We start from the raw sequence: 27,964 nt of genomic DNA, 5'->3' as shown, positions 1-27,964 counted from the left end.
AAGTAAGTAACACATAGAAAAAAATGTAAGCATTAAAACAGTTACACTGATACTTTTGTATAATACACATGATGCTCTCTGTAAGTGGGGTGATGCTGGCTTTTATTTTAACATTCTCAAACTCCCACCGTAAGTCTCAGAGGTATTCTTCACTTAGGCATTGACTAAATACTTGAAGTGGATGGCATACAGGGATGAGATATAGTTGAATTTCTGCAGTTAGAAATAAACAACTAGACTTTCTTTTCCTTCCATTACAAGGCAGTGACTTTTCTTTGACGACTGAAACTATTTGCAAGGATTTAAAAAAAAAAAAAAAAAAAAAAAGGCGAGCAGACACCTTTGCAGACTGTATCTGGGGAAGGTGAATTGCACAAAGCTACTCTTGACCAAAAATACTTCCATAGCCAGGTTTTCTTTGATTTAAAATAAGTATCAGTATAGCTGGTTCTTTCTAGGCTCTGAATCCAAAATGTAATCCTGTTTAAACATTATCTTGTTAAGATCAGCATAGCATTTTGGCCTGTGAAATTGTATTTTTTGACACATTTGTATCTGAGACTCTTAATCTTCACTTTGAAGTGAAGGTGTTTGTTAAACTGCGGCAAGAAGAAAACTGGCACTATGGCGCTTTCAGCAAATGTATCAGTGAAGCATTACTTACTAGGACACTAGTGATCCAGCCAGCTGGTGGGATTATTCAATTTTTTTCTTTAAATGTAAAAGATTGGCTTGCAAGGGATCCAGGTTTTTTTTCCCCTGAACCTAATGATTAAGCAGTCTGTGCTTCGTGTTCATGCATCTAAAAATGCCCAGAAAGTGTTGGTCAGCAGTGGGCTTAGCTATGATCTAAACATCTCTTCATCACTGTTATGTGCTGTTGATCCAACTGCAAAGCTTAACATCCCTGCTATGTATGTGAGTCATCTTTATTCTCATGCGCTTGTGAAAGTGAGTCCCTTCCCTATTAAATCCATCCACTACTGTGCATCAGATCAGCCTTCCCTTCGCTCCTATTAATCATATAGGTACGAAAAAAATCACTGCAGTGCTCGGCAAAAGCTGAGAGCTGAAGGTTGGCACTTTAGCTCTCTCTGCTTTTTTTTTTTTTGATGTCTCCCCACAGTTTTCTTGAGATTCTTGCTGAATCAAGGCTAGATATCTGGGATTCTAGAACCACTATAGATTGACTATAGGAAAAGAAATGCTAGGGAAAGCAGGTCCTTTCCATTCTTCTAATCTAATATAAAAGGAAGGGTCTAAATCAAGAGTCTTATTCAGATACTTGTCAGTAGCATTTTAAAATGTAGATTTTATTAATAAAAATCATTTTGATTTAAATAAATAAAATTTCAGTTTACACACAGTACATTTTTCTGTATAGGTATGAAACACTATTATTTTATCTGGGACTATCACAGCATTTTTGACATATAGATCAATGCTATAAAAATATACCTGATCTTGGTTTAAAACAGAAGCCGCTCCGGAGGTTTCTGTAGACAGCTCAAAATAGTTTAGGTAGAGCGTGTAGAAGGAACAGATTGGTGTAAGGAGGACTGCCGGTACAGATTCACGCGAGTGTCTTCAGAAAGGATGTGTGGTGTCAGAAAATGGTGCATTTGAATTATCCAGCATTGCAGCTCCCTTCCAAGTATATCGTTAGAGGAAGTTTGCATCAGTTATGACATCTCTTTGTGTGCTTTGGTCGACAGCAGCGTTTTTCACAGAATTTGACGAACTCGGACACAATGAAAACTGAGGAAGCCAGTCCGGTGAGAAACAGCAGGTCTGCCGAGAGGAAACAGCGTGGAGATGAACATAGCGGGCCAGGATTTTGGATTTTGTGCTGGCCAGGAATCCCCAGTTAAGGGCCTTCCTGCAGTAGATACTTGTGCTGGTGTATCTCCATAGATCTATGGCCTAGCTCTGCTTTTGCTAGCTGTAGAATTAAAGAAGTGACTGCAGTAGACAAGGAATACCCATAGTTGGTGTAGTCCTCTTGATGCATGGAAACCTCTATGTTAACCATTCGGGATCATTGAACCCTGCTTCTAACAACATGCCTACTGTAGATGCAATACAAAGCCGTGGGGTAGAGTTTGCTTAGACAGATTCAAATGGTAAAATACGTGTTGCATTTCATCTAGGAAACATTCGCCCTGCTTTTTCAAAATGGAGTGACTGCATAATCATCCTAGATTTATGTAGAGAAATAATCATCATACAGAGCTCATGGAAAATCTTGGCATGTCTCCATTTACTTGCATTTTATGTGCAGTAAATCAAAATTTAAAACCTAGGCTGGGATAATTAAATACTACTACTATTTGTGTATAGCTATGTGTATGTATATAGGTATAGGAGCTGTTAATTGATTTCCCCTACCAGCAATCGGTTGAGAGCTATCGTGTAACAATTTGGCAATCGCATCTGCTTTTTAAGGTAGATTTAATGAAAAAAAAACAAACCCAAAACCGAAACACATTCTTTATTTTGCAACTTACCCAGCACTCCTAAATTCTCTGTCTGGAAGATCTTTTGTAATGGAGGGACGTATATAACAGCCAGCTGTCCCAAAAATGACCCAAGCGCAGAATACAAGAACATGCGGTTTCGAAAAAAGCCTATTTCAAATATCAACTTTGTCTAGACAAGGGCGGGGGGGAAAGAAAAAAAAGAGAAATTTAACATTTCCCAATCTCCTGTTGGTACTCAAATGCTACACTGTTTTTTTGCATGTAAAATACATTACTTCTTGAAGTTACATGAATGCTAACTTAGGCAGAGCTACACAGTAAGTGTAGCTGCAGTTGAACTATGATGGATATCTTTATTTATAAAGATGATAAAAATCATGCTGCTTTAAATGACAATAAACCCCTTCCTGTGCAAAATACTAGTATTCTAATGCTTATGTTAGTGTTCTGAGACAAGAAATTATTGCTGACAGAGCAATCTCACCTGAGAGCGGCATGTCAGGGCATTGAAGAGGTCAAAAAACACAAAACAGGTAAAAGTCATTGTTGTGGTTCGAGGAGTTATGCCACTTTTTGGATTCTGAAAGCACATGTAAAAATTCAGGGGTTAGTTAAGCCTTACAAAAATATGTCAATTCAACAGATGAATTAAATAACTGCTTTTAATGATCCCAGTCAACTCGAAGGGTAGTAAAACAAAGGAATGAATCTAGTTCTAACCATTATAGATAGCATTAATTTCTCTCTGCTAATTGTTGAGTTTATGATCTTATCAACTATGTTTTAAATTCTTAAACCGATGTGGAATTTGAGTAAAGAATATTCTAAATTAAATTACTTAAACTGCTGTAGTCACTATTTACTAGCAGCAATTCATACTTGGCATTTTCTACTTACGTGGAAAGCTAGAGGTGAAAAGTACCTTAAAGCATAGAAATCATATCAAGTAATAGATTTCCCATTCTGGATAGGAAGCTCCAAACTAGGGGGAACACAGGAAGGCAGAAGCAGAGCTAGGAGCTGACCCTGGTTTCTAAGCCCTCTGCCCGTACTGGTCCTTCCCCACTGGGTGTATTTCGGAAAGTCCTGGCGTGTACTTCAGAAAGTGCCCTTCACTTTGTCCTCCACCCTGATGAAAACAAGATATGACTGCAGATTTTCCTCACCTCTTTCCAGAAGACAAAGAGGGTTCCACTGATGATAATTATAGCTGACATGAAGATTTTCAGGATCAATGATTTGCTGAGTATAGTATCTGTGATGCATCGGGGGGGCTGTTTGATAGTATCCCTATCAACAGGTTCAACTCCCAAGCTGCCTCAAAGAGAAGCAGAGGGACGCGTTTAGTTAATGCGGATCATCCCGAAACGGTACTGTTGATAAAACAGGGTGGATCTGGAGGATAAAATTCTTTGAAGTACGGCAGGAGAGATACCAGTATTTCGGCAGGGTTACATAAGGCCCCAGATTCGTCCCAGATCCCTACGCCAAAGCTCTTTTTTGCATAATAAGCTGCTAAAATGACATATTAAACTAGTGCATCACATCAGTATCCCATCCCAGCGGGAGAGCTAGCTGTGAGATTGTGGCCAACATCTCTTCCACGTTGCGGAAGCAGTAATTGTAATTAGCAGTTGGATGAGGTTCCTAAATCGTGTGATTTTGGGGCATATACCCCCTTGTATACCCAGCATCCCCTTGCCAGTCAGACCTGCAGGGCTACCAGCAGGTGATGCGCTCAGGATAACAGACCATTCCTAGTCAAAAAGTGGAATAGCTGTTAAGTGATTCCACCACAGAAGAGAAACACATAAAACCTGAAGTAAACCTGAAGTAAATGCTTTTGGAGGGACCAGGAGGGAACAAAATACAACTTGTTCTATCTAACCAACAAATGTTTGACACGTTGATAAGAAATCGTAACAGCTTGTGTTCCTAAGCCAAATTCAGACAAACTAAAACCAAGAATATTTTTCTCATTTGACCCTTCCCTACCTCTGGGCTGGTGGCCCATCCATGATGATGTTGATCCATAAGATCTGCATAGCATTGAGTGGATTTGGTAGGTTGAGCACTGTCGACAGAGTAATTAGGCTCAAAGCTGAAATGCTCCTGCAAAGCACAGAAGAACATTAATTCTTCAAGGCCTCACCCAAATGGTGCCTTCACTGGAATCGAAGCAAACGGGAACTTACGTGCTCAACTGGAACCGGACAAAATTTTTTATGTTGTAAAATATTCCTTTTCCCTCTTCTATTGCATTCCTGGAAGGGACAGGAGAGTTTATTAAGTAACTAGTATTCACACTATTTTACACTGAGCTCTGTGTGACACTCAAAATACAAGTTGTCTTCTCTAGCACTTATTTCAGTTGAAATTCAAACCCCAGCTTAGGAGGAGGACATCAATGCAGCTTCTCAGTTAAAATGACTTTATCAGAACTAGTAGATCCAAAGATGTGGTTCAGACGTGGTTCATATGGCTGGGTCTTGGTTCATAAAGCAGGCATGTGACCTATTTATATCCGCACTCTACTCTACCTACTCCGTTGTTATGAATCAACAGAGCATTGCAAATTATGTCTTTCCTCTGAGCTTCCTGGATGAGGCAGAGAGCACAAGTTACGATCTACTCAGACTTCCAGGCACTTTCAAATCCCCGGTTAGCTATGACAATGAGAAACCAGGGCTTTCGGATGAAAGGTAGCTTTGTCCACTTGACTACTTGAAACAAAAAAGTCATTGCCGTGTATGCAATTGAAAATGAGCCAGACCCACACCAGGTAATCTCCACTTACTGCCTGTTGACTGATATGTCCTGCGTCTTGTGTTATTTCCAGGACTAGTCACACAACAGCCAGAAAGTATCTGAAGTAAGAAAGTTTCTGATAGCAAGAAAGTCACTAAACCTACATTACTGTTGAGAAGTCGTCATCCACGAGAATCATGTTGGCAGCCTCTTTGCTGACGTCTGTACCAGCTTGTCCCATTGCAATCCCGATATCGGCAGATTTAAGGGCCACAGCATCGTTAACACCATCTCCTGTCATTGACACGATGGCACCAGCCCTCTGCAAAGCCTGCGAGAGTGGAGAGACCAGAGACTCTGAAGCCAGGAGAAGATAAGTAAGTCCTGTTGGCAGTCACAGGACTTGCACATAATACTGAAAGAGAGGAATTAGACTCAGCAGCCCACTGAGGACAAAACTCAGACTGAAATCTTAGTTTATTAAGATTAATTAAGAGACTGGATTTTCAGGAGTACAGAGAATTTCACAACTCCAGCAGGAGTTAGAAGAGGGGAGTAAAGTCCTCAGAAATCATTCTCCTGGTATTATGCTTGGTAATATCTCATTAGTGTCTTTCAAACGACCCAGGCCAGATCTGCAGAAGAAATGTTAATGCCTTCAGTTTAAATAATGCCAATGGTCTAGCTGGGGTTTTATGGTCCTTTAGCTTCAGCTGATCCTGTCTTGGAAGACCAGGTGGTCTAGAAAACCAAGGGACACTCCCTACACCTTGTTTTTGTGAGGCAGAGAATGGATTCGAAAGGCTCTCGGTACCTTTATGATTTTTAATTTGTGCTTTGGACTTGTTCTGAAGAAAATGGAAACCTGAAAAACAAAAAATACAATCTTGTATTAGACTGCTGCTATTGGAAATGGAACCAGGCCTTGTTTTTGTAACCAAAAGCATTACATTTTTGACAGTGGATGATAGTTCTGCCTCTGCCAGTTGGTCCAGCTCTTCCCCAGACATGGCTTTCAGCTTCCCATTGCAGAGACCAATATTCTGTCCTGCAAAGAAAAGCCCAAAATAAGATCTGCCTGTCAGCTCTGGAAAAAGCCAACTATTTCCTGACTCAAAGAGTAGAGGCAGCAATTAAAGAATTTACTGGGAAATACTTCTGAACATGGGGCATCTGACAGGGCACACAGCTCTGTCGCTGAGCTGGGCCGGTCACCCTGTCCTTGCTCAGCTGGAGTTATGGAAGCAATAAAACACCCAGAACTGGAGCTGATGCTAAATCTGTTGCTCTCCTCTCTGCTGCTTGCTCTAAAGGCAAAATGCAGAAATGGGAAGCGCAGAGATACTCACACTCCAAACGTTAGCGGAGTCTACAATCCCGGCAATGCCATCTGTCTCACTGAAGGGTCTTACACTGAGATTTTGCCATTTTTGGTGCTAAAATAGTGGAATTAAGTTACTGGAATTTGGCCCATAGTCCATAGCTGCTCTATTACTGCATTTAATATGATTTGTTTCGATGGAAAAGCAAGAACTCAGTGGCATTTAAAACCTCTATTGCACACACAAAAAGATTGATAAAGTTGATTATTAAGCGACATAACATGTGACTGATCTGACAGACAGAATACAGACCCACAGGAAAGAGGCTAAGTTTGCTACCTATAGCCACAGCGGTTTCCAGGGCATCTCCAGTTACCATCTTTACTGATACACCAGACTCAAAAAGGACTTGAACAGCTTCTCTCACTCCAGCCCTTGGGGGATCAATTATTCCAACCAGACCTAAAAATGTTAGTTTGCCAAGTTCTGGACCTGAAGCCAAAGCAAGTACTAGAAACAGAGGGAGAAAAAAGACGACAAAACTAAATTATTAATAATGTGTTTCCATACATGAAAATGAATATTTAGAGGAGATATTAACTTGCTAGTTTTACAGCAGAAAAAGTCATTAAAACCAGATCTTTAGTCATTAGATTCAGATCTTGTATAGACATAAAAATTTGGTCCATGCAAACAATACCAGTTTATCTGAATCAGAACATAGCTGTTTCACATGTTTCTTTTAGGATTTATTTCTGTCTAATTTAAATCTGTCTACCACATCTTGCCTAAATGCAGATGGATTAAATTGGGACAGTGCAATGTTAGACCAGACTGTGTTAAACAACAGTGCTCCTGTAAAAACTTCAACTTTTTTTTTTTTTTAATCTAAAAATGTGAAACGTAAATTAAGTGAAACCAGTGAAACTTTCATCGCGTAAACATCAAGGCTCTGAACGTTTTGTTTCTGTTCTTGGTGGCTAAGCATATCATTCAATCACTCTTAAATCACTCAAGGATATTTTGCCAGGGGTTCATGTCAGCGTTGCTTTGATGATTGGATCACAAGCTCGCAGCAGCTGCCTGAGCTAATCGCTTTTCTTCAGAGCAGTAATTTGCCGTTCGCAATGGCAGATGATTCAGATATTGTAAAGCAAGCTCCGTACATGAGTTACTAACTGCAAGACGCAGGGCTGGAGAATATATACATTAACTATACCATCTTCCAGACCCAGCTGCCAAGACTTCTTCTCATCTAATTACATCCCGGGAACACGCACAGGAGATGGTGTCTTTGTTATCGTGTGAAAGTCTAAGAAGCTTCTGGAAGGATGTTTCTAGTGATGAAGGAAACGACACGCGTATAAAGACGTCTGTGGGCTGTGCGCTGACATGAAGTCAGGATCAAAAGGAGATCATTAGATTTGGTCCTAATAAAGAATTGAACCAAACTTCAAATAAAAACCTCAGTGCCCAAATCCATGTTTTGAACCCCTTTCAAAGTTGCCTTTTGTTGCTCTTGAAACAGCTCCTCTAAAAGCAAAGCTTGGCAGAGCAGCGCTCAGATCGGGTTCAGCACGAAGCTTTTCAATGCGACATTCAGACCATATCCCAAGCAATCACAGTGCTCCGTGGAAGAAAAACGTTCACCACTTCCCGTGCTTATTTTCAGCTCCTTTCAATCTCACTAATTTAAACCCAGCACAAAAAGGTCAGTGGAAGGCAAGCCTCCAGCAGCCCGAAGAGAGACTGCTTGGCAAACTCTCACGAGTATTACGGAGAGACCGTGCAAGTGATGCTGAGGATTGAGCCTTTGTCCATCCTGACCAGAGCGGGGAAGTACTGGGGCAAAAAACTGTAAGCTTAAGTGGCACAGAATGTAATGACTGACCCCGTAGACCCGAGGAGCCCATTCTTTTTTCTTCCTGCTGGTAGAAGGCTTTCTGCTGGGGTGTAAGGGATAATGAGAGGCCACCAGCGTTATACAGAGTGCAATATCGAATCACTTCTTCAAATGCTCCTTTCATAAAGTAAGTATCTTCCTCAGCCTTTAAAGTAAGGAGATAATATGCTTTATCAAAAACAAGAAAAGAGGACATTTTAAAAATACTAATAATGCACAAGTCTTTACATCGTAGGTAAAAAAGATCTTTCGGTTGCATTTTTACTCGTTTTGTAAAGTGCCCAGGTGCACGTATTATTTATAGGATGCCATATTTTTGCTCTAGCCATTTGCCATGTTCAACCATCACGGACAGAACAGTAATAAAAAGGTTGGTGAGTTTTTAAACCAGAGTACAATATTGGCCAAAACGAGCTCCTTAACTCGGTAAGAGAAAAATGGGCAACATTTTCTTCCAAATATCGTACTTCCCCTGTCAGGTATCTCTGAAAAGCTTTTGTTTTCCTGCTCAAACCACTGTATGAAACGTATTATCTTCTCCCATTCCAGCACAGCTTCAGAAGCTAAAATTACACCCAAGTTGGGCATTTTGAGGTTTGTTCAGTTTTCTCCTGACATAGTTAACTTCTGAAAACATTATTTGCTAAAGAGATACCGTTTCATGCCCATTGTTGAGGTGCACAATTAGAAACACGAAACCAGTCAGCACCTACTGTTTGCTTTACCTGATTTTTCAGCGTGCATTTCACAGCCATCCACTTCTGTTCAGAGCTAAACGGAATTTCCTTCTTTCTTACATAAATATCTTTTATGTCAGCTAATTCCATCTAAAGTAAGGTAAAACAAAAAGAGCATTGTAATGCCGAACAATGCCAAAGCTTGCATATATTTTCTATATCACAAGCGTTGACTGTTGACCATTTAGTTCCAGGCAGCCATATACCATAGAGCTCAAGAGAAAGCATTCAAAAGAATTTGAATTCTTTTGCTTTACTCAAAAGAAGAGTAAAACTCATTTTTCAAACTCATCTTTGCCTTTTGGTGCCTGATCTGGGATAAATTAAACTGGAGTTTGAAGCTTGATCCCTGTTGACTTTTGCAAGAACGAGGGAGCTGCACTGCTGTCTTGGTGGGGCTTTGGGTCAAAGGGGGCTCAAGTCCTTTCCCTAAACCTGCATCTAAGGGGTGGGAAGAGCAGGTTTCTTCCAGCCCAAGCTCAGCCTTCCCCCACTTCAATTACTTCCCAGCCACCCTACTGGGAAGAAAAAGGGAAATTGCAAATAACTGAACGGTCAGTCGTGGATGTGGTTTCAAATTATTTCCTGATGGGTTAAACTCAAAAAACGATTCACCACAAGAAGACCCTTCAGCTATGAAGTATGATAGTCCAAATCAATACACGCCTGCTTGAGCAGCTCCCGTGGTGCACTAGGCACAGTGGTAGTGATCAGAAGTAGCTTTCATCCCTCTCTCCCTTGGCTCCCACCAAACTAAAAAATTAAAAACAAAGAGATGCCCCCCTCGTATTCTGCTATTGCTTGGCTGCTGAATGGTGGAGCAAAGGAAGATTTTAATTTAGCATTTAGGAAAAAAAAAAAAGTCATTGTTTTATAAAAAAAAAATTGTGGTTTCACTGTTAGAATTACAAACTTTAAAAACTGGAGGTAAGAACAGAGGTTTGCAGGTGCATCATTTCATCAGGCACCTTCTGTGCTTTACAGCCCACCTGAAATCTGTGGGTCACAGGCTGCGTAATGTTGATTAGATGATACCCTGAGGTGTTTTTCAGCCCTCTGCCTATGGGCGTAAATGCAATATTAATGTAAAATTCTTGTTTTGCATAACCAACTAGAATAGTGTAAAAAGCTAGCAGATGACCCGAGTCGATGATAACCCTCTGCCATGCTTTTTCATATGGCCTGTTGCTCATTTTTCACTCTCTTGTCTTCTTCCTGAACTCTTAATTGGCATGTGCAGAAAATATAAAAAAGGCAGTCTGGTCTGAGCCTGAAAGAAATCCATTAAGCAGCATAATTGCACAGATTAACCAAGCAAAACAATTATAGCTGTTAGCACAAGCTCAGGGAAGGTGTTTGTCCATGACAAGAGGTTTACGTGGGAGAGCTGTACATCTATGACCTTGGGGAGAAGAGACAAGGAAAGAATAAAGCTAGTCTGGGGACTTTAAAGAAGTCCAAGAAGTCTGATCACTGCTCTCAGACCTAACAATTCCAGCTTTTTTTTTAATTTCTGGAAAGTTTTAAATCTTAACAATCTCACCTTCATTGCAAGGGCAATGAGAGCTCCTTCTGTGGGCTGTCCCATCACACTATTTTTCCTGATAATGGCATTATTGACTACACAGCCAGCCTAGAGAAAGGGACATATTTACATGGTTTATTTTTCCATCACTAAATTCACAGCTTTTTCATCTCTTCAGGTGAAATAATGAGAGATTGGAGAATGAAAGCAGCCACATCCCAAAAGATGTGCTATTCCCCATAGCGGCATCTCTTGATATCAGTTCTTGTGCTTTCTAAACCCACTTAATCCATAGGCTACAATGATATTTTGGTAAGATGTTACATTTTGGATAAATTAACATCAAGCAAAACATGATCTATATCTACTCAGCCTGATAAATCACAACAATGAAAACTTACTCTCTCCTACTATTGCTTCTAGCATGCAGTATGGATAGAATAAAACCTAACCTCCATTTGAGATTCCAGCTCAGATCTTTTCACAACCCAAACACTCCGCTCTAGCCTACAGTTTAACGTGCAGGATTTTATTTAATGTTATCACGAAGCCCAGAGACCATCACAGCGTGTTTTTATATTGACTATGTTGCTCACTGAAGTCTAGAATCTGTCTACATTAAAAACCTGAACGTGGTAAAATTTATCAGTCTCTCCTCTGCCAGAATTGTATTTTTATCCAAAATGTCATTGACACTTTAAACTGATGACTCTGGTCTCTCTTTATGTGCCTTACGATTGCTACCTTTCACCCATAAGTTTCAGGTATTATATCACAACTACTCAGAGCTTTTCTACAAGAATGCTCTAGCAAGACAGTTAATTTTAGAGTTATAAAAGTGGCTTTTTTGCACGCTCATAGCCCAAAGCGATCTGTGCAAAGGAAGCTGGATGTAAACAGGACAAGCTCGTTCATAAATTATGCTTACCTCCACTAGTTTCCCAACTGAGACATTGGCAAATTCTTTGAGAATCTCCTTCGATGGCAGAAGATAAACATTTCCTTCTCCATTGTAGCCCACCCCACTGACCTGAGGAAGGGAGAGACAAAGAGCAATTCCCCAGTGCCGGGCAGGACTATACTATGTCCGTATACATTGGGGTGCACTTGAGCAAATTTCTGATTTTGAAGGCCTGCTGGGATTATTCTTTCTAGCTCAAAAAAATGCTTCTAGGAAAGGCTGCAGATAATGAAAGTATAATGCTACAATCGCTGCATAGGAACAAAAAGAATCAGCTTGTCTCATACTGAACTTGCTCACCATGAGTTCAGAAGTCTCTTGCAGCTCAGTCAAGAGATCCAGCCCTTTGGCAGCAGTGGGTTCCCTGGTTTTACCCTGCTGATGGCTGGCCTGTGTCTCCGCTGCCTTACATTCTGCATGCCTGCATTTTTCACCCGCTTTGCACGCAGGTAAATGAACCAAGTGGAAGGATCAGGTCACTCGTATAGTAAATATTCCTACAGAAGATGGGCCCACAAGGGCCAGTTGCAGGTCTCAGTACTTACAATAATTGTAGAGAACAGCAGATGATGTCAATGAACGACTTTGTTTATGGCATCTGAGCAGCTTTAGGACACTCAGCCCCACCTCTGACTGTCTCCAGCACCGCAAAGTCCCTTCTCTTTAATGGAACTGGTGATGTGCAAGAAACTGCTTGTTTTGGGACGGACTCAGCGTCCCTGGCTTGGGCCTAATTGAACTAAAAGCAAATTGGTCCCGCTGAGCTTGAACGGGAAAGTCCATATTACTGCCTCGGCCATACCTCTGCCTGGAACCCATCCGAGGTCACGAGCTGAGTCACCGTCATCTCGTTGGCTGTCAGGGTGCCTGTCTTATCTGAGCAGATGACATTGCAGCAACCTGACGCAGGAAAGTTTTAGTCAGAAGGGGTAAATAACGCGACTGAACGATGAGATTCAGGGCCCCAGAAGAGGGAGAACGTGTTTCCCTCGCATTACTCAAACTGCACCGGTGAGTAAAGGGAGAAAGTACCAAGAAATGGATGAGTTCCCTAACAGGGTGTTGTAAGGAAGGGAATTGAGTACATGTCAGGGTATCATGCCCATAATTTGGATGTGAGATGTGGTAGGAGGCATCTGAAGAAGCCCACATTGTCTTGAGCTCAAGATTGTCTTGAGCATCGTGTGGTGGGCAGTCAGAGAAGGCGCGGGTCTCCAGAGCGTTGATCAATGCTTCCGAGCTGCAATATCACACACAGAACAGCTGTTATATTCTGAAAAGACCTATCAAATTCCCACTCTGCCACACGCTTCCTCAGGTGGGCTGTTTAACCCTTGCTTCTCTAAATCAGGAATAACAGCCCTTCCCTGCCCCACCATGGGATTGTGAGGGTAGATGTGTTAAAGGCTGTTACAGAAAATACTTAAAAATCCACGGGTAAGAGCAGGAGCTGCCTCACTCTTGCTCTGCTCTGTGACAATACTGCTTCAGAAAGCACGTTTCTTCCAGGGCCCATTTACAGCACAATACAGCAAAGGAGTGAATTGGCAGAGTCACCGCATGCAGGCTAGTTTCCACTCCCAAGAAGGGGAAAAATTACTTTAATGCAAAAAAGTGTGAGACTCCAGCTCCCTCCTAAGTCTGAATATCTTCCCTGGCTCTGGAGATGACCACACGGCTTGGGCACAGACTCCAGGTAAAAGCCTGGAGACAATGAAGCAGATTGGGCTGCGATTAAATTAATTACAGTTTTAAAGGATTAGAACAGAGCAAAACTATCACCTTCAATATTTTCAGTTATTTACGATTAAAGAATCAGCAAGAGAAGAAGGATTGTTTTTCTGCTTTTCAAGTTTAACAGACGTGACGCAGTTAATGCGTGGGAGAGTTCGGTTTTTGCCGTGCTTAGACTGCCTTGCAGAGTACCCGGGCATCTGGCCGTTACGCTTATTTGGGCACAGCCCTACCAGAACAAAATTCTTCATGAGATAAGACCGTTTCAGATGTCCTGGGTCAGCGCAGATAAAATAAAATAAGGGTGATAAGATTCCTTAACTGCAGAACAAACAAGACTGCTCAAACAATAGCAGCATTTCCAAGGAATACAGATTTTAGCTGAAGGTTCTGGCTGTGCAGCAGATATTTGCAACTGCACGGGCCAGGCTTAGCATTTAGTGTGCCTTTTAGTGAGTGGTACTAAAAGCACAACGTGTCTTCTCCTGCACATAATGGCCATACTGACCGAGGTCAGGGTACCAACGCCTGGAATACGGCGACCTGGGGAGAAGGGACAATTTGAAGACAAGGGGAGGTGGAAGAATAATTTCATTACAGTTTGTTCTGCCCTGCAGTTGTGAGGATGGGCTGGATGCCTTTCTCAAGCTCCTCTCTGTCCCTATTTTCCACAACCCTTTGGATATCCAGGAGATGGCCACACAGGCTGTGGAAGGACAAATGGTTTTGTTTACGCCACCAGGCTCAACTTGAGGGGCTGCAAGGTTTTTTAGCCAGACACTGAAGAAGTGGACAGGATGGACCTGCAGGATGATCCCACAGAATGGGGAGGAAGGAGAAACAAAGCCTTTCAACCCAAGCTGGGCATGTATGTCTGCAGAGGGGCTCTTCTCCCCATGGGCTGATGCCATGGGTTGAGTTGCACCATTCCTAGCACCTGCCTGTGTTAATATCACTAAAATAAGAGAAAAGGGTGAGAAACACAGGGTAGAAAAAATATTTAAGTCTGAGTGGGTTGCTCTGGCCCAGTAAACATATTCCAAACTTTTTTTTTTTAATCAGACCAAGGCTCACTTGGCCAGCCCAATATTAATCAGTTCAGGTTTTGAAGCCTGGCAGATGACAAACCCGTGTGGCCCCTTCGCAGCCGTACCTAAGGTTTCTACTATGGGCAGCTTCTTCACAATCACCCTTTTCTTGGCCATCCGGAGAACGCCCAGCACCAGTGTTATGGTGACCACAATGGGAAGACCCTCTGGGATGGCAGCCACCGCCAGGCTGGGAACAGCGGAGAGAAAACAGCTTCAAAACAGGGACAAACTACAAGTACTGACCGAAACATGTCAAAGGGGGGTTTCCATGGGGTGAGTTTTCCTGCTTATATGTGCAGGAGCGTGCAGTGCTAACCACTGGGACTCCCAGCGCACCGTAAATACAAAAGCAGGCTATTTATTCAACCCTTCAACCTTTTTCTGGATAATTTTGACAGAGGAATTACTTTCCTTCTTCACATTGCCAAAGAGCATTAATTTCTGGCTCAGTAGGGATTTAGGGGTTGGATTTTGATTTCATTTCATTTATTTAACTTGCTGAGGATGGAAGTTGAATACTCCTTGGCATCACGGCTCACACGTTAGCTACTGGCTCTTGGCCACACGCAGCCCCTCATCTCCTCTCTTACCTGGGGGCACAAGCTACGGCGGGACAGAATCGGCTCCACAGATGCCCCCATGCTTCTCACACTGAATCGGAGCAACGTCAAAACCTGCAACACCTGACATGCTAGAAAAATCCACACACAGTCTGTATCTGTCCCTTAGTTATTCCTTGGGTAACCCTGAACACTTCTAGGCATGTGCAAAAAGGAATTGAGGGGGACTTTCTAAGCCAAAGGCTGCTCTCCAAAACTCAGGCTTAACCACTTTTCTTTACTGCTGCATCCTCCCAGGAGACAGGAAGGTGGGCACCGGGGCAGTTTAGCTTCTCTGTTATCTCCTCAGCTGTGGTTTTATTTTTATTTCTGTAGAAAAATTTTTCTTTTTTTTTTTTTTTTAAAGGATTGATTTTAGAGCCATGACAACACACCAAACAACAGGTTTTATGGGTACTACTAAAGCCACATGGTTTATTATGTTTGATTAAGAGGTTGTGCATGCTTTTTATGCCACATAAAATGTGCATTCCTATCTTTAGACGTAAATCCAGTAAGAACAGCAAAGACTAATATTTGCTGTTGCTACACTTCCACTAAATTCATAGTACAGGTAAGAATGGACATTCACAGCAGGATGAAGTGGAAATGCCAATGAAGATTTTCAAAATACCAATTTCCAAAATTAAATAAACCCCCAAACTTGTTTTTTTTTTCCATCCTAAACTCTGTTGTAAAGCTCACATTAATTTCACCAGTGCAAGATCAATATGTATTTATAAAAGGTCTTACTCAAGTTCTCTTTTGTGAAATGTCCATTGTTTGGAACAAGGAATTCCCTGGGCCATGTTTCATAACAAATCAAAGAGAAAGGTCCTCTCCAGTCCTCACCTAACTCCAATTGTGAACATGCTGAGGAGATGCTTCCCTTGTAACCAGCCAATGAGCATTATTAAACCTGGTGGGGAAAAACCATCCGATTAAAAAAACTTCAAGAAATTAATAAATCTCTGACCTGCTTTAGCTGCTGTTGGAGAACTGAGCACGCGAGTCCCCCAAATCTCTCCTTCAGTGGTGTCTCTGCTTGAACCCCCAGAGTCCACATCAACAAGTACTTTTGGAAAAAGTGGCCCTAGGGCACAGAGGGCTTTTAACGGCTGATGGTGCGAGTATGAGCATTGCGTCCAACTCACCGATTATGCCAAAGGAGAAAAGAGTGAGTTGCTTCCCCAGTCTGTCCATGCTTTTCTGGAGAGGCGTCTTGGGAGTCTGGAAACATTAGAGAACAGCTGGTTTTCTTTGCTTGTTATGTGAGATGACAAGATGACGGTCAGCCCCACGCAGTCCTGGTTATCATTACCGTGGTCCCTACAGCTGCCCGATATACCCGAGTGCTTACCCACCCCAGACCATCAACGGGGTCTGCTGGGCACAGATTATCCCGCAGGGAGAAAGTCTCTGCCTCAATGCACTCAGGACAGGCAAAAAAAATGGGAAAGAGAGACTAATTAAATTTGTTTACAACTGGAGACCCAAGGTAGAAACAGAGTAAAGGGCTAAATCTGGAAAGGACCTTAGCGATTGAGTCCAGGACTGGATAATGTGTGTGCAAAGCCTCTGGGATAGGGATGTTTTCATTGTCCAGAAGTGTCTACTTCTGCCTTGTTGTGATTTCTTGCATTAATGGATTAACTAGTTTCTAGAACCTCAACTGTGTTAGCTCAGAGCTCTGGCCCATGCAGCGTTGGCACGTATAGCAGTAAAATTTTATATACGTAGTGGAAAGAGCGTGAGGGGGTGGAAAGAACCCATGATGTTTAGGTGACTACCAAGTTAGACACAAACTGAGCATCACAAGTCTGGATTTAGAAGCCTAAATCCGGCTTATAACCTTCCTCTTTGGACACAGCACTTTGGTGGCCCTCAGTCACACAGGCATTTTGTAGCAGAAACAGAAATGAACCCAGTGCATTAACTCTCGGGACCACTCCTGCTCACAAACTTTCATTCTGGACATCACCATTTCCACAGACATAGACTTCTTTACCTCTTCAGCTTGCATCATTCTGAACACCTCTCCAAACTGTGAATTTTCACCTGTCCCAATAACTATGCCCTGAAAAGATGAGGAGAAAAGAGAGGGGGAGGTGAAAAAAATCTAGAGATTCTGTAATGAACATCGAGGAGAAGGTCAAGGCTGACAGGACTCACTTTTCCCCTCCCGTATCGCACCAGGGTCCCCATGAAAACAACATTGCTCAGCGTGGTTATGTCTCCGGCTTCCAGTAATACGCTGTCAGTCTTGTTGCAAGGTTCAGCTTCTCCAGTAAAACTGGATTCATCCACCAGCAGATCTGTAACCTAATTAAAAAGCCTCATTTCTGGCACTGCTAAGACAAGACATTTCCAAAACAGGCTCTTGTATGTGTAGCTGTATTTACCTCTATCAGCCTGAGGTCTGCAGGAACCCTGTCGCCAACAGACAGATGTATGATGTCTCCAGGCACGAGCTCTCGCGCTAGAAGATGTTGCAGTTTTCCTTCCCTTAGGCTACATGAGACAAATGGAAAAAGAAGAAAGGAAACCAGGCTGTGAGGTTTTTATTCCTTCTGCAGGCTTGGGAATGTGTGGCAAGAAAGCAGGAGCCCTGCCCCAAAGAGCTTCCAATGTAAACAAGATGAAATCTTTATGACGAGGAGGAGAGATGATTATGTTCAGTTTGGGCTCAGTTTTAATTCATAAACAGATGGCCAGGCTATGGGAGACTTACGTTTCAGCAATAAATGACTTAAACAGTACTTATGCAGTAGACAGGAGTGACAAGAAGGTGTGCTTTCCCGTGGCTTACGCTTTAAATAATGAAATGCAGATTCCTTAACCTAAAAATAATTTTTTTAAAGCTAGAATTACTGCTGGCATTTTGCTATTGTACTAAAAGCCTTCCAAGTGGTCAGATGCTCATGAAGTCGTATCACAAATAAAGAAGGAACAAACAGCGGCGTTTGTAAGATCCAAGCCTGGGTGAAGTTTGGACCCGAAGAAAACCCCGCGCTTCTTTCGCAGCGCACGCTTTCTCCGAGCCTCACAGCTCAAGTTTCTGTTGGCCGTGACAAAACTGATTTGCAAAGATGTAAATAGGAAAAGCATTTCCTGTAACCTAAAGCACGGGTACCAAACATCAAAGCAGTGTCTGCGGTGTCTGATCCAGGGTGGTGGTGGAGTCACCGTCACTGGAGGTGTTCAAAAATTGTGTGGACGTGGCATCTCAGGACATGGTTTGGCGGGCATGGGCATGTTGGGTTGATGGTTGGACTTGATGATCTTAAAGGTCTTTTCCAACCTTAATGATTCTGTGATACACCCTCCAACTGCTCCACGGGCAATGGCGTGGCTGCGCTCGCGTGCGGCCGACCCGCACCGGAACGCCTGGTCGGTGAGCCTGAGGCCGGCACGTTCGTACAGCGGCAGGCGCGGCGGGGAAGCCCGGCCCACGTGCACCTCTGCTCGTGGTCCGTTTTGTGCCAGTCGACCAGGGGCAAATCCACCCTAAAGCCACAAAAATAGGCAGGTGGGGTTTTCCCTGCGCGGGGAGTCGGCGACACGCAGGAGGCTGCAGGGACCCTTATGCAGGGTGTGGAGCGGGATGTTTCTGGGAACCTCCCAACTCCGCTGGGTGCCTTACTTTAAAAAACGGAGTTATTTCATCCCCTTTCCCCATGCCTTACAGCTGCACCCACGGACGTGCCACCCCGCCAGAGACCAGGTTCTCATTGCGTGGACGACAGCTTGGAGCCCTTTCCTCCTCTGGTGGGTCCCTGCCAAAGCCCACCGAACCACGCACGCCTCACCAGTTGCACTCGGGGGGCACCAGCTTGTTAAGTTCTTCCAGAGATTTTTCCGAGCGGTATTCCTTTTCAATGAGAAAGGAGGAGAAAGCCAAGTTACGCGAGAGGGCTCGCTCGCGCCGGCCCCGGCCGCAGCGCCGAGCTCCGGCTGACGTACCTGGATGAAGGCCACGGTGACCACGATGAGCACCGCCTGCGAAGAAAGAGGCATTTCAGGCGCCGGCACTCCGGCTTCAGGGGGCGAGGGGTTGGGCTGCAGGAGAGGTACCACCTACCGTGGCGATGCTCGCGGCGTCCTCGTACTCTTTCGTGACGACGCTCACCAAAGCGGAAGCCAGCAACAGGAGGATGAGGGGATTTTTAAACTGAAGAAAACAAAACCAAATTGCGATAGGGAACTAAATGTGGGGTCGCTGAAACCGAGCTGGCCTGGGGTCTCACCAGCACAGGGATTAGAGGTGCGGTTGGGCCGCAGGGACGCGGCCCGGCCCCGCCGCGACGCGGCCCCGCCAGGACCGGCCAGAGGCTCGCACCGAAAGACACCAGGTTCCTCTTTTCCCTCTGCTTGCACAGGCCTTTGCAGACAGCGCGGGCTGACTCTAAAAGCTCCTTGGAGGCACAGGGGGTACAAACAAAAACTTCATTGTCTTTTTAGAATTTGAAACCAGAAATCCTCTTTTTTTCTTTTCTTTTTTTCTTTTCCTCAATTACTCTACTGAACTCTGCACTGTACCCAGTGCTGCGGGAGTCAGATCCTCACTTTTTTCAGTTTTAAGCACATATTTTACGGACCTTTCTCCTACCCGGGAAAGTTACGGCTCCGATGAGCTGACGTGGAAATTGAGGGAAAGGAATGAAGCCGGGCAAAGACAAGACTGTTTTGGGTAACAGCAGCGCAGCGATGCCCGGTAGGAAAGCCAAGGTTTACATTTATTCCCGGCTGGAGCCAAGGGTGAGAGTCCCCTTCATTCCTCTTTAGGAAGACTGAGCCGAAGGGGTGGTTTTACAAAAACAGCGGCTGGAAGAAGACCCTTCAATGTCTGCGGAGGGACGGTGCTCAAGTGCGGAGGTGTGAGTGGGGTGGGAGCGCGAGCAGCTCTTCCAGGGAGACCGACAGAAAGATCAGAGGTGCACAAAGGGTTCGTTTGGTGTCCCCACAGGGGACACAGCTTGTTAAGGGTGAGTGGAAAAAAAGCACCGTCTCACTTTTTATTAAGGATAAAAGAATCCTTGAAGGGGCTTAGTGGCAATTACAAAGTGCTTAAAGAATATTGATCACGTAGGAAAAAAGGGATAATCCATGAAATAAAAACAAAGTCTTTCAAAGCAACCAAGGTCTTCGTGATCCAGCTAAGCAAGAAGAAGAATCAGTCAAATTACTAGTTGAAAATAAACAAACAAACAAAGACCATTCTTGTTTGCTTAAAAGCTCTAAGAGAGAGGTGAAAGATGCATTAAATACTGATGAGAACCATTCAATAAAAACAAAAGTCCGGGATAACTCAGCTGGGGAAAAACGAGATAGCAAATACCACCTTCTGCCTGGCTTTTTGAGGGCAGCTGGTTTGAAATCACAGATCTTCACGCACGTGGCCCCGTGTACGAACGGGTCCATCGCTGATGTATCGCTAAGAGAGACGCTAACGCGCGCCTGAGCCTGACAACCCCCTTTGCTTTTGCTGGAGGCTTTAGGGCTTTCCTTCACCGGGGTGACTGAAATCAGAGAGGTCGTCAGCTACTGCTGCTTTTCCTCAAACCTTTCATGATTTTATCGCTTGCCTTAATATGCTCCAGAAATCAGGTCACCGATCTACGGCTTTTGATTTGTGGGCTGCGTGGAGATAAAAAGGGTTTTTTTAATTTTATGATGTTCTCTTCACATTAAGTGACCCTGCATCTGAATCTCACATGGCTTTCCCGGGGGGACAGTTTCTGTATCCCTGTCCCAAGGCTGAATCTGTGGAAGTAGAAACCCTGAATATTTCAATGTAGAGGCACGCTCAGGCCAACCCAGCCAGGGGTTTTTGCCAGGGAATGAGAATCTGCGCAGAAAATCCTTACCTGGTCTAGATATTTCTTCCATATCGGCTCTGTATTCTCTACTGAAAATTCATTCCAGCCATGTTTTAACCTGCGCTGTAGCACAGAAAACTCAGAGAGTCCAGTTTGTAAGTCAACCTAGAGGGAAACATATATATAAAAAACCCAGAACAAACAAACCAACGAAACATTACATATTGTAGAATAGTTATAGAAAACTTCTGAAGGCAAAGTTGTGTTAAAAACGTGTGAGTAGGCTGGGCAAGATGTTCATGGTTCAGTTCTCCCACCAAAAAAAAAAGTATCCACTGTGTCTCTGTTTGGGTATTTATTTTTGTTAAGCTATAAAACTTTACCATCAGCTGTCACAGAAACACATAAAGTGAGCACAAGTCAATTTAAAAAAAAAATTTTACAAGTGAGATGTCATATAATAGATGACAAATTAGAAACCTAAAATAGTAAAGGAAAGAATCGATTTCTGGTTTCACCGCACACTTAAAGAAAAAACAAAAATAAGAATATCCTGACAAAATTCAAAGAGAACAAATGGAGAAGGAATAAGATGTATTTTGCCTGGGTTTAAAAAAATAGTGAGGTCAGACACGAAAATATTGCAGCGTTACAGCTTTCCCTGCTCACGGGGACTCAGCCCCTCTAAATTTCCATCTATTTTTCATACACGGGGTTAAGCGTGAGTTGTAACACCAGATTGTTTCTTTTCCCAAGGGCAAGCTCCAGTCCAGACCAAGTAACCGGCGTTTCCTTCCTAAGCCCCCGCGTCCCTCCGTCCCTTCATCCTTCCGTCCCTCCGTCGGGCAGCTCGAGGGGGCTGGGGCAGAGCGGCCGGCGCCGCCGCCGCGAGCGTCCCTGCGGGCGCTGGCCTCCCCGCTCCCCGCGGGCAGAGGGGTCTCGGCACGAGCGGAGCCGGGTGACGGCTCCGGCTTCGCCGTTCGCTTGGGCGGGGGCGGCGGGGCGAGCCCCGGCGGTCCCGGCTGCGAGCCGGCCTTCGAGGGGTCAGCCGGGACGACACGGGCGATGGGCTCTGCCCCGAAGTGACACCTGCTGCCACAAGCCGGGCGAGGAGCGCTGGGCGCGGTGCGCCTCGTCTCCCCAGATCTCGAAGGCGGAAGCCGCGCGGCCCGTGGCGGAGCCCCGCGAGCCCGTCGCTTGCCGGCCAAACAACCGGGCCCTTCCCCCGGCGGCTGAGAGCCGCTCGCTTCGCTGACGCCCTTCCCCGGGACGAAGGGAAGCGGGAATGCCCAGTGCTGAGCCTCGAACACGGCCCGCGTGTTCGTGAGGATTCGCCCCGCGTGACGGCGGAGGAACCGGGCACGCCAGCACTTTGCGCGTGAAACCGAAGGCGTTTTGCTGCTCAGTCTCTCCGCAGAGCCGGACTGTGCAGGCTGCCCCGCTACGTCCACCGAGACGTGTGAAACCCTTACGTTCAGAGCTTTGGCCAGGTCTTCTTTATGGCATTTACACGCGTCCTTCGGCGGCAGAACTGTCACCTCCTTTTCCTGCTCAATTATTTTCAGCTCACGCTCCTCGCGGCTCTGAGTAAACGAGATAAAGCAGTTGTTAGGAAAGAGCACAGCTAATAAAAGCATTTTAGCATCTCTTTGCCTCTTCCCTTAATCCCATTCCCCTCCCTCATCTGGCCAGCTTGTGCGACTTCAGTTAGCTAAGATGCTCCCCGAAGCACGGCGCTTTGTACCGTTCACTAATTAATCCTTTCTACAGCCTCCAAGCCAGGTGCACGTGCTCGTAGTGGAAGAAAGGCCATTTATTAGGAGCTGGATTTCCCAGGAGAGGAGCACGCGCCGCTGCCGCGGTAAGAAGGCCGTGCCGGGCGCTGCCGTGTGCGGGCGTCCTGCCCAGGAGCAGCATCACCCCATGCCAGTGCCTCGCAGCCCGCCGCGTGCTCGATGCTCGGAGCACGGGAAAAACCCCTTTTCCCTTGTTAAAGACATAATAAATGAACAGAAAATGCGAGCTGGAAAAATCTCTGAGCCAGTGGGAGAAAGGAAAGTTCTTCTCTCCCGTCTCCACTGCTGTTTTCCTCCCGCCCCGGCTCTGCGAACGCCTCCGCGCAGGACAACCCCCTCCTGCGCCGTGCAGGTAGCCCCGGGGCTGCGCCGAGCTCCCAGCACCCAGGTACTCAGCACCCTGACCTCTCTTCCTTTTCGAGATCCTTTGTCTCCTTTTCCAAAACCCTTTCCAGAGCAGCAGCATCCCCTGAAATCTCAGGCAGGGGACGGAGGCGGTGCGAACGCTATTGCATGGTAAGTACGGAGAGGGAGGAATCTCACCCTTCCCAAGGGACAGGAAAATCCGTTCCCACCGGCGTTCCTGTTCATAAAGCAGACGAGCACACGAAGAGAGGGATCCCCGGAGAGCATGGTGCTCAGCCCAGCCCCACAGCCGGCTCTCGCTCGGCGGGGCGAGAGGAATTCGGCACCGGCTCCCAGCACCCCGGGGAGTTTGCTGTGGGGGACGTTCAGGTCTGGCTCCTCAGCACCTGAGCAAGGGTCTGGAGGGCTTCAGAGGCGCCTGAAGGGGTGTGTGGAGAATTAGCCCTTCTGTGAATATTGAGGAGGTTTCTAGGAACACCCAGTGTTTTGCAATCTAAAGCCGGAGATAAACGCAGAAAAACCTCTGTGGCTGGTCGCTCATGTGATACACAGAACTGGTTTCTGTCTCGTGGCTTCTGGAGAGCTCGTAGCAGGTGAGTTAGGAGCATCTCTAAGCCCTGCTCCCTAAAAAGACCTCTGCCACTTCCAAGTGCTGCAGCCCTCTTCTCACCGCCGCTCGCTGGCCCACAGCACAGCTGCTAATACGTGGGATACCGGCACCGGCCCGCGCCCCGTGGAAACACGGAAGAGTTTGCTGGGATTCCTTGGCCTGTGCAGTGCTCGTGTAGAAGCCCCAGGAACAACCTTTTGCCTTTCCAAAACCCCAGCAACTTGCCCAAGATTTCCAAGGGTTTTCCTGCTTCCAGGCGTCCCTCACGCTGGTGACCATGTTCTGCCCGAAGAAGCTGCGGTATTTCTCCACTCTTTTGAGGTGCACTAGCACCAGGCATCTCCCTTATTTCAACATTTCCTTCACAGACATTCCTGGAAGCGACAAAAATTCCTTCCATGTTTGAAACCGATTTATTCCTACTTGTACGAATTCATCAGTTCCCTGTAACTTTGCTGACTCCCAGACCCTGCAAGACCAAAACGCACCCATGCATCAAGGAGGTGGACGGACTTGCTGGGAGGAAAATACAGGGCTGTCACATATAGAAACATACCTTACATTCATTGCTGTGCTGATTTGATTAACGCGGTTTCTACAGGCTCCCCCGGGCGGCTGATGGCACATGCAGGCGTCAAGGCACAGCTTTGCCTCCAAGGAGTTTAAATTTTAATTAAAGGAGCTGGAGGGTGAGGAGAGACCCGGGCACAAGGGTAACACGCACCCCACGTCTGTTAGGCACCAGGTAGTGTCCTGAGCAAACCTCTTCATAAACCAACCTCTCCTTGTGCATTACTTTCTTTTCTGTTTACATTGTAAAACAGATGTGGGCTATCGACATTATCCATTTACATTTTTAACCTTTAGCCTTTAGCCATAACTCAAGCACGAGAGCGCACGACTCCATACAGCGGGGCAGGAAGAAGTAAAAAATTAAAAAAAAAAAGAATTGTTAGTTTATCTATTGCTTTGCAAGATCAGGAGATACCGGAGGCTGTAAAGAGCAGCTGGCGGTGGCTGGGAGCCCGCCCCGGCCCCCCTCGGCGCCGCTGCCGCCGCAGCCCTCGCCCCGAAACGAGCCGTCAGTCGCCGCGCCGGGCAGCGGGCGCGGGCAGGAAGCGAGCGGGGGGCTTTCTGCAGAGTCCGCAGCCCTTCCTGTACACGCTGGCAAACGGCCCCGAAGACCAGTCCTCGGGATCTGCCCCCACACCTCTGCCTCCGCGGAGCGTCTGCAGGGGCTTTTCCCCCTGTCGTACATTACTTTGGACCAGATAATATATTGTAAATCCGGTCAAAAGCGGGCTGGGTTATTCGGTCGAACGAGAAGCCCTTTAAAACGTTCGGCAGAAGCACAGAAACAAGCCCAGGGCAACCCGCGGCCCTACGAGCCCCGCCGGGCTTCGTGGCCCGAGCCCCCCAGCCGCCCCCGACCCACCGCGGTGGCTCCAGCCCCTCTCGCCCCGTTTCTCGCTCCCCCCTCGCACGTCTGTGGCAGAGCTGCGGGTTTGCTGCAGGCAGTAAAGCCTCCGGTCTCCCTGCTTGCAGATACGAGCCTCAAAATAGAGGCTTCAGTTATTCAGAAAGCCAAAAAAAGCTGCTTTAGAACTATTCCCTGGGTTTTAAGTTGCCCCCGGGGGGGACTGGAGGGCTGACGCAGGCTGGGTGGGCAGTGCCCAAACCTTGGGCTCATTGCCCCCGCCTGCAGGACCCCTCCCGTGTCCCCCACCGCTCTCTTGGTCTTGTTCCTGCTCAAACCTGGCTGCCTTTTTTTTTTTTTTTTCTCCTCCTCTTAATTTAAAAAAAAAAAGCTCTTCCAGCTCCCTTTCGGCTAGAGCAAGGCCCCGTAGCTGAAAGACGGCATTGCCATCCCTGCCGGAAAACCCTGCGCCACAGGCGACCGCGAGCCCAGCTGAGGAGCCTCCTCACCCCCCCGAACCAGCCCCACCCAGCCCCAAAACCCCCCCAAAACCAGAAGTTCAAGGCAACTTTGTATATAAGGTCTCCTAGGAGGGAGGTGCTGCCGCCCTCAGCCCAAAAACCTGTGGGAGCGGGAGGGAGGGAGGGAGGGAAGGAGGGGGTTAACCCCTTGCCTGCTGGAAGCTTTTCAGAGGCGAGGAATTGGGCTCGGCAGCTCTGTGAAAGCTGAAATGGAAAAAAGCCTCGGCCCGGCCCGGAACAGCAATTCAGCCCTGAGTGTGGAGCAGGGCTGGGAAATACCCGGACTCCGTCCCAGGGCTGCTGCATCTCGAATGGACCAGGTGTTGTGGGGGAAAGGCTCAAACGGGGTTTCGGTGAGGAGAAGTGGAATAATTGCAAAAGGAAACTCCTCGCAGCTCCGAAGAAACTCTGACGATCTTAATGCGCTAAAATCTACTACCTAGACGTGCCCGGGGCAGGAGCCAGCTCTGCCTAAAGCTGGCAAGAGAAAAAGCCCCTAAATCACAGCAGGTCCTTGGTGGGTCGGCCGTAGTTCTGCGTGACAAACTCTTCTCCCATCCTGATGCTCTCCAAGATCTTAAAGGTGTTTCCATCTTGCTCTGGGGTGCGGTTATTTTGGGATGAGGGAGGCCCGTGCCTGCGCATACGGCTGCGTCCCGCTGGCGCCCGCGGGACCGGGGCTGAGCATGGCCGGTCCCAGCGGCACCGCCTGTGGAGACGGAGGCCACCCCGCAGCGATTCGGAACGGGCCGCCGTAGAAAGGGAGTCGAGGCTGCCCATCACCGCGCCGCTACCCGCGCCGGGGCCTTTCCTCCACAGCTCGTGTGTTTATCCTGCCTTCGGTCCCGTCAGATCACCCGGCCGCGCATCCTTAAGGTGAGGACAACAATCTTTAGGGACAGCCCTTTGACCAAAATGCTCAAGATCTGTAAGATCGAAAGTGCTCTGTTTTAAACTGACGAAGAAAAACACCATCCTTAGCGGAAACGTGAGGCATTTACCAGCCTAAACCATAACCTGAGAATACGTTCTTGATTTATCAAGTTCCCGTTGCCATTGCTGCCTCCTGCGAGGTGCGACCAGAACTCTCAGCGTCCCACCAAAGCGAGATTACCGGCACTTTCTGTAACCTCAGCAAGATCTTCCTTTCCTGGGATTTTGAGCTATGTTTGAGCAGTGCGGAGCAGGACCGTGCAACGCACCGCATGGCGCGTGGGGTACGAGTTCAATAGCTTATTTTCTTCTCCCTGTGGCACTCACCAACCCCCATACTGGGAAGACCAGACTCAGAGCAGAGGATTAGCTGCAATGACATCTGAGAAAAGGCCTCGCTCAGATGGTCACGGAAAGAGAAGCGCGGATGGTGCTTGCTGGGATGGGATCCTGCACTCCGAAGGAATTAGACAAATTGGGTTTATCTGGGAGGGCACCCAACCAATCTGTCGTGTGGGAGTAAAAAGTGGGGCTTGAGCAATGGAAATCCCTGTGCTGAGCAAACGTGATAATAAAATAATCTCAGACCTAAAGGTTTTGTGGCAAAAAGACAAGAACAGCAAATGTATCACCCAGAAAACGACTGGCCACGTTTTGGTCCATCTGCACCGAGGAGACGTCGTGGAAGCAGGGAGTGGGAATCGTTGTTCCCAGGTCGGCGCCTTTCCAAGAAAAAAGAGCCTTATTTCGACGCGGACGCGGCAGGGCTGAGCTAAAGCTCCTCTCGGCCATTCGCTCCCGGGAACGGCCGCAGCAGCGGCAGTGCGGGGGACAGCCCGAGGGGTCACGGCCCACCCGCCCGCGACCGGCACCGCCGGCGCGGGACCCCGGCGCCGGGGTTCGCCCCGCTCCTCTTTACCCGTCTGCTGAGGCACGCGCTCTGGAAAGCCTCACACAGCACCCACGGGCGCACGGCGCTCACTCAGCTGCGCCTTTTGTTGATTCTGAACCTCCTTGGTGCAGAGAACGGTGTTCCCAGCCAGGACTTTGGCCTGAGCTATACGAGCTATACGTCCTGGAGCATTGCATAGGAACAAGTTATTCCCATCTCACCTCGCTGCCTGGCAAACACCACTAACCCTGTCCCTGGAGGTACCAGGAGCGACGCGGCTCAGCGGGAGGAGAGCACAGCGGCAGCGATATCAAGTTACCGGTGGGACAAAGCAGACAAAGTCGAGAAAATTAACCCCAATTATACAAACTATTTCAGCAGCTCCAGGCAAGAGGCATAGGCAATCCTCACCTCCTCTTCCGGCTCGTCGCTTCCGAGGGGCTGATATTTCTGCGCGAAGCGGCAAAACGACCTTTTCTGGAAGAGTTTGGCGAAACGTCCTTCTACCAT

General features: G+C 46.6%; 1 protein-coding gene across 1 annotated transcript; it reads right to left on the bottom strand.

The window, feature by feature from the left end:
* Window positions 1-1,678: 1,678 nt before the first annotated feature.
* Window positions 1,679-27,964, bottom strand: ATP2C2 (ATPase secretory pathway Ca2+ transporting 2; the record flags this gene model as incomplete). Its single annotated transcript, XM_082005688.1, has 27 exons — window positions 1,679-1,791; window positions 2,508-2,649; window positions 2,965-3,060; window positions 3,647-3,794; window positions 4,476-4,592; window positions 4,676-4,744; window positions 5,393-5,559; window positions 6,043-6,093; window positions 6,179-6,276; window positions 6,890-7,060; window positions 8,442-8,598; window positions 9,179-9,280; window positions 10,734-10,823; window positions 11,644-11,745; window positions 12,479-12,576; window positions 14,564-14,688; window positions 15,953-16,019; window positions 16,255-16,330; window positions 17,109-17,177; window positions 17,273-17,422; window positions 17,503-17,611; window positions 18,910-18,971; window positions 19,064-19,099; window positions 19,182-19,271; window positions 20,968-21,084; window positions 22,392-22,502; window positions 27,866-27,964. 27 exons carry the CDS (start codon window positions 27,962-27,964, stop codon window positions 1,679-1,681), a joined length of 2,832 nt encoding a protein of 943 aa, XP_081861814.1.

The sequence above is a fragment of the Phaethon aethereus genome, assembly GCF_964289735.1.
Source record: "Phaethon aethereus genome assembly, chromosome: 13".
Classification (NCBI taxonomy): domain Eukaryota; kingdom Metazoa; phylum Chordata; class Aves; order Phaethontiformes; family Phaethontidae; genus Phaethon; species Phaethon aethereus.
Note: the sequence above shows the minus strand (reverse complement) of the source record. Positions and strands in the feature narration are given on the sequence as shown.